The 8,493-nt window shown below is 50.8% G+C and overlaps 1 protein-coding gene across 1 annotated transcript; it reads left to right on the forward strand.

Annotated features, from left to right (window-relative positions):
* The first annotated feature begins 4,052 nt into the window (after positions 1-4,052).
* Positions 4,053-7,054, forward strand: LOC135976531 (uncharacterized). Its single transcript, XM_065572653.1, has 2 exons — positions 4,053-5,026; positions 6,021-7,054. Exons 1-2 carry the CDS (start codon positions 4,450-4,452, stop codon positions 6,494-6,496), a joined length of 1,053 nt encoding a protein of 350 aa, XP_065428725.1. The 5' UTR covers positions 4,053-4,449; the 3' UTR covers positions 6,497-7,054.
* Positions 7,055-8,493: the final 1,439 nt, after the last annotated feature.

Genomic DNA, 8,493 nt, shown 5'->3' on the forward strand with positions numbered 1-8,493 from the left:
CCCCTCCATATCAGGAGCCCCCCACACCCAGAACCCCCCACCATGATGAGCCTCACCTCCTGCATCAGGAGCCCCCCCATACCCGGACCTCCACCCCAGTGAGCCCCAACCAACTACGTCCTGACACCTCATCCCACCAATCCCACTCCACCCCACTGAGCCTTAACCATGCTCACCTCCCCAACCTTGCAGAGTCCCATTCCCCCTGCACCCAGAACCCCACACCGAGCCCCTGTGCACCCAGATTCCCCCCTGCCCCAGACCCCCCACCAAGCTGCCCATCCAGATTGTGCCACACAGAACCCTGATACCCTTAAGGGAATTCTGCACCAAAAAAATAATATTCTGAAAAGTTCGCATATTTTAATTGTCAAAATAACACAGAAACACAATAACAATATAATCACACCATTTTCAATTATTTTGGTAATTTATTTCAAAATACTTGTCAACAAATAATTGAAAATGGTGTGATTATATTGTGTTATTTTGACAAATAAAATATGCTGAATTTTGCAAAATTTGTAATATATTGCATGCAGAATATTTAATTTTTTGGCACAGAATATTCATTTTTTGGTGCAGAATTCCCTCAGGAGTAATTGTATAACTATGATAGGTGACTCCATGTTAGACAAATTCAGTTATCTGTTAGGACTTTGATCCATAAACATTGACGATAATGTTCTTCTGAGTTATTAGTGACTCAGAAACAGATAATGCCATTTTTGACAAAAGGTGCCATTTCCCTTCCCATTTAGCCCACTCAGTCCTTTCTAAATAGGTTTTAACCATTGTTTTTAACATTCCAATTATATGAATTATCCCATAATTACCCCAATGAATGTGACATTATTCAATAATGTCAACAAGATCTAATGTATGCTTATAAATGAGCACTTTCAATAGCTCTGGTTTGTTACCCAGGCTCCTAGCTTGGTCTATAGGCAATTTTAAAATGTCTTTTGTGTCCTTTGGTTCCTAGATTAATTTTGCTCTCAACATCTCAATTTTGTGTTTAATAAGTGCTCATATAGTTCCTCTTTATACCCATCCCTTTTGTTATTAGTTTAATAACCTAGGGTGACCATTCCACTAAGCGGCAAACCACCTGTGGGGTTTGGCAGGTTCAATTTTCCACTCATGAAGAAGGGTTTTGAACAGGGGTCTGCCAACTCTCAGTTGATTGTGTTGCTGGTTGTGATTTTGCATCTGTGGTGGCAGAGGAGTCGAAGGTTCTCTTTGCTTTTGTTACTGAGGTGGTACAGCCTTGCAGAAACACTTTGTGTTGTTTAAAGCTGGAGTCAGAGCAGGGTTTTTCCACTGAGATTCCAGTCATCTGCCTGTGTGCTTCATCTCATAGAATATCAGGGTTGGAAGGGACCTCAGGAGGTCATCTAGTCCAGGGGTCTCAAACACGCAGCCCAGGGGGTTATTTTCTGCTGCCCGTGAGCTCCTCACTGTGTTTACCTAGAGCGGCTCCGGCCCGACCAATGGGAGCTGCTGGGGGCGGTGCCTGAAGCAACAGCCTCACACACCCCTGCACCCTCCTTCTGCAGGTTCCGTCCGCTTCCCAGAGCGGCGCAGGGGCAGGGCAGGGCAGGCAGGCATGCAGGGAGCCTGCCCCGGACCCCGCCCCCGAATCTTTCCTGCAACCGAACCCCCTGCCCTGAGCCCCCTGCCGCACCCTGACCCCCTGCCCTGAACCCCTGCTGCACCCTGCATCCTGACCCTCTGCCGTACCCCTTACCCCTCCTGCATCCCACACCCCAACTCCCTGCCCTGAGCCCCTGCCACATCCCACACCCCTCCTGCACCCCCTGGGGGCAGGGAGGGGGTGGAGTTAGGGTGGGGATTTCAGGGAAGGGGTTGGAATGGGGGCAGGGAAGGGGTGGGAAGAGGCGGGGCAGGGGCGGGGCCTCATGCAAGGGGTGGAGTGGGGACGGGGCCGAGGGCGGCGGGGGGAGGTGTCAGTAAATGCGGACCTCGGGCCAATGTACTAGTCCTCATGTGGCCCTCATGGTCATTTGAGTTTGAGACCCCTGGGCTAGACCATGATCTTTGCCTGGACGGGGTGATGGTTTGACCAGGACCGCAGTGATGTCCTTGCTCTATGCAGGCAGAAGATCAGGTCCTGCATGTGCCTGGCTGAATGTTTGGGGCCAGAGACTGTGTGTCCTATGGGCTCCAAGCACGTGAGGAGTTCAGATGCTACAATGTTGTTTTTGTGGCAGTTGCAGTCACCAAGAACAATGAAATTAGGCAACTCCAGTATCATACTAGACAACCAGTCCATTAGTTACCCCAGGGAGTCTCTATGCTCTTAATCCAGTGGTCTATAGACCCACAGGAGTCCTAGGCCTCTGTTGGGTTTTTGGCCTTGAGGCTATATGGATGTATTATAGGGGACACTCACCCCATGAGCACTTCCTAGTGGCTGGGTGTGGTACCACAGTCCTTTTCTCACCCTGCAAGCTGCCAGATGACCTCAGTAGGTCTTCAGCCAAATCACAAGGTCAAAATTAACCTCTTCCAGGGTAGCAAAGAATTTAAAAAAAATTGGCTATCTGCTCTCACCAAGGTCTTCAGCCTCAGCTCGGGGTCCTTTAAATGCAGCTCTGTGTTCAGGCTTCTGAATGAGCATTGTCCCCTTCTTGGGGTTTATACCACTTTGTTGGTGGAGGAACGCAAGCCCACCTGTTACCCAGGGTTATCTGAACCCAAAGCTATGGTAACTAGTCTCTGTTTTCCAGGCAGTGTCAGGAAATAGATCAGTGGGGGACACAGCACCTCCATCTGATAAATGATCAGTACACACAAGAGTGCTTCCACCCAAAAATCCTTGTTTTTGTTAAGTACAAAGCACACATCAAAAATGCAGTAGTCTAGAATGCCACAGAATATAGTTACCCAAAGTCTGAGGTGGTGTTGAGTGATTCAGCAGCAGGGTTCCAGTGGCCAGCCTCTCTCCTAGCTGCTGGGGAGTTTGATGCCAGTCTCTTAGCTAGTAGAAATCCTCTCAAACTTTTCTCCCAAGCTTCTCCAAAGTACACTCTCTAACTAAACTCTTTATAGGTTTTCTCAGACAAAGCACATAATTCATAATGGCCTCAAATAAGCTAACAATCTCCCTAGCAACAGCAAATAATAATTTATTATTCTACTTATCAGCAATGCAATTTCCAACAAAAAACTTACAAACACAGGCACCCAGACCAAGATCATTTTCCCACACTTTTCTCCCCCTCCCCTTCATCCTCATGAATCTGTCCTTGTTAGTAACACACTGCAGTTGTGCAGATGTTTTTGTTCTGTCTGCCTAAACCAAAGCCAGATTTTCCTCACTCTGTGGTATCCTTGCTTCCAGTTTATTGAGGCTAAATGCACAAGATGGCTGCAGGTTATGTCAAATCCAGTTCTTTCATAACACACCCACTACTCCAGGTTCCAACCCAGGGACCCTATAAACAGCAGCTACATACCGCTCACTTCACTTTTTTGTTGCTACTTCCATAGGCTTCTTCCCACGTGGTCCCTTAAATTCACCCAGTTCCTCAGGGTTAAAGTTCTGAGGTCCTTTTTCCTCCCAGCATAAGCAAATACAGCCAGAACCAAACTCTGGCTAGCCCTTGAGCTCCTTTAGCCAGACAGGAGCTCCCTGCCTTGCCCCTCTGATCCCAGCAAGGAAATGACCTACTCAGGCCCTGCTGGGCTCTGGTTTGTTGCTCCTATAAGGCCTCTCTAATCAGGCCTGGAGGATCTATCTTCACTTCTCCTTTCCTGGGGCAAGGTGCAGTGTGACCGAGGAGGTTCCAGCAGGGAGCCACGAAGACCAGGTACACCCTGTCACATGACGTATTCAGAATTTTTAGTTTCTGGTATGAGACACCTTCTGATCTGAGGATGAAGGGGAACATGAAGGGGAACTCTTCCCGCCTTTTTCTTCTTTTTGCTTCTGTGTGGGCACTTGCTGGGTTTGTGTTGTATAGAGTAGCTAGAGGGGACTAGTTGGGTTATCATCAGATTGGAGGCAGTTTGAAACTGGTTCTCTGTGGCCTGGTCTACACTAGGCGTTTATGTCGAAGTTAGCGCCGTTAAATCGAATTAACCCTGCACCCGTCCACACTGCGATGCTATTTAGTTCGACATAGAGGTCTCTTTAATTCGACTTCTGTACTCCTCCCCGACGAGGGGAGTAGCGCTAAATTCGACATGGCCATGTCGAATTAGGCTAGGTGTGGATGGAAATCGACGCTAATAGCTCCGGGAGCTATCCCACAGTGCACCACTCTGTTGACGCTCTGGACAGCAGTGCGAGCTCGGATGCTCTGACCAGCCACACAGGAAAAGCCCCGGGAAAATTTGAATTTGAATTCCTTTTCCTGTCTGGCCAGTTTGAATCTCATTTCCTGTCTGGACATCGTGGCGAGCACAGCAGCACTGGCAACGATGCAGAGCTCTCCAGCAGTGATGGCCGTGCAGTCTGGGAATAGAAAGAGAGCCCCAGCATGGACTGATCGTGAAGTCTTGGATCTCATCGCTGTGTGGGGCGATGAGTCCGTGCTTTCCGAGCTGCGATCCAAAAGAAGGAATGCAAAGATCTACGAGAAGATCTCTAAAGACATGGCAGAGAGAGGATACAGCCGGGATGCAACGCAGTGCCGCGTGAAAATCAAGGAGCTGAGACAAGGCTACCAGAAGACCAAAGAGGCAAACGGACGCTCCGGATCCCATCCCCAGACATCCCGTTTCTACGAGGCACTGCATTCCATCCTCGGTGCTGCCGCCACCACTACCCCACCAGTGACCGTGGACTCTGAGGATGGGATACTGTCCACGGCCGGTTCCTCAGACATGTTAGGGGACGGGGAAGATGAGGAAGGAGATGAGGAGGGCGAGGCAGTCGGCAGCTCTCACAACGCTGATTTCCCCGACAGCCAGGATCTCTTCATCACCCTTACAGAGATCCCCTACGAAGCGTCCCCAGCCATTACCCCGGACACAGAATCTGGTGAAGGATCAGCCAGTAAGTGTTGTAAACATCTAAACATTTATTTTTAACAAAACAGGAATATTAACAATTAAAAGAATGGGTTGTTCATGATTAGTGTGCCCTAGGCGCTTAACGGTTTAGTAAGGGGCAGTGCAAGTTTTGAAAAGAAATCTAGCAATGTCCGGTTTTCAGTGATTGTCCTGCACAAGCCGCTCTACTGTTTATTCCCTGCTACTGCAGCTACAGTAAAATGCGGTCTATGTGTCCGGGGATAGAGCAGTAATCCTCCTGGGACATCTCGATGAAGCTCTCCTGGAGGTAACTTGAAAGCCGTTGCATGAGGTTCTTGGGGAGAGCGGCCTTATTGGGTCCTCCGAAGTACGACACGTTGCCGCGCCACGAGATTATCAAGTACTCGGGGATCATTGCTCTGCACAGCAGGGCGGCATACGGCCCTGGTCTTTGGAGGCTTTCCCGGAGCATTCTCTCTTTGTCGCTCTCGGAGATCCTCATCAGGGTGATGTCAGCCATGGTGACCTGCTTTTAATTAGGTAGGGGAATGTTAGTGTTGGGACTGCTTTCCCGTTCCTTTACAGAACTGTCACCGCTGGTTTGCAGCCACGCGGTGGAGGCAGGAGAGGGGCAGCCGAAAGGGATCATTCCCGGGGACAGCCGCGAGGGGGTGGGACAGGGGCAGAGTTCCCGCTTGCCGGATTGCTGGCAGCAGGGACTGACATTGATTTAAATGTGAAATGAGGCCAGTGGTAATATAAAAGTTTTAAACTGCCACAAGTGTACGGCTTACCATGTCTGCCTGCAACAGAAATTCCGTTGTGCTGCCTCGCTTCTCAAATGTGCTGTTCAAGACCCCAGGCACTGAATGCGAAGGCCGAGAATTCGACCTTGTGCTGAGTGCGCATGTGAAAGGTGCTGTGCATGGTCTTGTTCACAGAGAAAGACTATGTTCTTTGTTCACAACTACATTTATCTTTCTGAGGAATTCACTCCCTTTTTCCCATTTCCACAGCCCCGTCTGCGACTGTCTCACAACCTAGCCTGGAATCACACTCCCAGAGGCTAGCGCGGATTAGGCGTAGGAAGAAGAGGACACGGGAGGACATGTTCTCTGAGCTTATGGCCTCTTCCCAAGCCCAGGCAGCACAGCAGACCCAGTGGCGGGAGAACTTGACCCGAATGCACCAAGCCAACATGGATCGGGAGGAGAGGTGGCGGCAGGAAGACCAGCAGGCGACTCAAACGCTGCTTGGACTACTGAGGGAGCAAACGGACACGCTCCGGCGCCTTGTGGATGTTCTGCAGGAACGGAGGCAGGAGGACAGAGCCCCGCTGCAGTCCATCTCTAACCGCCCTCCCCCGCCACCAAGTCCCATACCCACCTCACCCAAAGTGCAAAGAAGGAGAGGCGGCAGAGTCCCTGCTAAGTCTCACTCCACCCCTGCAGAGAGCTCTAGTAGCAGAAGGCTCTCATTTCCCAAAATTTGAAAAGTTCTTTCCTTCCCGCCTGACACAAGCCCCCGTCCAAGTTTCACCTCCCAATGCCATGTGTAGTTGATAATAAAAAATTCGTTTCTGTTAACTACTGTTTCAATCATGTTCTTTTGGAGGAGGAGGGGAAAGGGGGTTGGTAATTGGACAGGACAGTCTCCTTTGGCAGGGTACATAGTCGGGGGCAGGCACAGCAGCAGGGCACATACACAGTGCAGTGATGCAGTGACTAGTTGCCCCGGTTAGTCTGGGAGGTTGTTTTGATGTAATGTTGGGGGGGGGTGGGTTGCTCTGTGACTTTGTGGCGGGGGAGGGCAGTTACAGATCTTAAGCGCCGGTCCTTAGGCAGGATCACAGAGCCACACAGCATGGGATCTGTAACCGTCCTCCCCCTGCCACAAAGTCAAATAGACCTCCCATACACACAGTCCCGATCAGGAGGGTTGACAGGCTCCGTTGAAACAAGCATCCCACCGCAGCGGAGCCTGTCAATCCTTGAGTTTAGAAGCTGCATTCGCGTCACAACACTACACCCGCCCCGCACCACAGTCTGCGTCCCAGTTTTAAAAAATTCCCGCGAAAACAGTATTAAAGAAAACGGTGTGCTTTAACAAAGTAGAACTATTTTTATTTCGACACGTGTGTTGGAGGGGGGGTGAAGGGGGTATGTAACTGGATAGGATAGTCAACATTACCTGGGTAAAGAAACGGGGGCAGGTTTAGCTTCTCAGTACACAAACTATAAAGTCACAGGTTACCCTGCTCACTCAGGAACTTTGCTTTCAAAGCCTCCCGGATGCACAGCGCTTCCCGCTGGTCTCTTCTAATCGCCCGGCTGTCTGGCTGTGAGTAATCACCAGCCAGGCTATTTTCCTCAACCTCCCACCCCGCCATAAAGGTCTCCCCCTTGCTCTCACAGAGATTGTGGAGCACACAGCAAGCTGCTATAACAATGGGGATATTGGTTTCGCTGAGATCACAGCGAGTCAGTAAGCTTCTCCATCTCCCCTTGAGACGGCCAAAAGCACACTCCACCACCATTCTGCACTTGCTCAGCCGGTAGTTGAAGAGTTCTTTTTCAGTGTCCAGGGCGCCAGTATAGGGCTTCATGAGCCAGGGCATTAGCGGGTAGGCTGGGTCCCCGAGGATGACTATAGGCATCTCCACATCCCCAACAGTTATTTTGTGGTCCGGGAAGTAAATACCTTCCTGCAGCCGTCTAAACAGACCAGAGTTCCTGAAAACACGAGCGTCATGAACCTTGCCCGGCCATCCCACGTAGATGTTGGTAAAACGTCCCCTGTGGTCCACCAGTGCTTGCAGCACCATGGAAAAGTATCCCTTTCGGTTAATGTACTGGGTGGCCTGGTGGTCCGGTGCCAGGATAGGGATGTGAGTTCCATCTATGGCCCCACCGCAGTTTGGGAATCCCATCGCTGCGAAGCCATCTATGATCGCCTCCACGTTTCCCAGGGTCACTACCTTTGGCAGCAGTACATCAACGATTGCCTTCGCTACTTGCATCACAACAACCCCCACGGTAGATTTGCCCACCCCAAACTGGTTCGCGACTGACCGGTAGCTGTCTGGCGTTGCAAGCTTCCAGAGGGCTATGGCCACTCGCTTCTGTACACTCAGTGCAGCTCGCAACCGGGTGTCACTGCGCTTCAGGGCAGGGGACAGCAACTCACAAAGTTCCAGGAAAGTTCCCTTCCGCATGCGAAAGTTTCGCAGCCACTGGGATTCATCCCAGACCTGCAGCACTATGCGGTCCCACCACTCAGTGCTTGTCTCCCGTGCCCAGAATCGCCGTTCCACGGCATCAACATGACCCATTGCCACTGTGATGTCCTCGGCGCTGGGTCGCCTGCTTTCTGACAGGTCTGTGCTACTCTCAGACTTCAGGACATCACCGCGGTGCCGTAGCCTCCTTGCCTGACTTTTCTGCATCTGCCTCAGGGAAACCTTTATGATAAGCTGCGAGACGTTGAGAG

The sequence above is a fragment of the Chrysemys picta genome, chromosome 1 (genome assembly GCF_011386835.1).
Source record: "Chrysemys picta bellii isolate R12L10 chromosome 1, ASM1138683v2, whole genome shotgun sequence".
Classification (NCBI taxonomy): domain Eukaryota; kingdom Metazoa; phylum Chordata; order Testudines; family Emydidae; genus Chrysemys; species Chrysemys picta.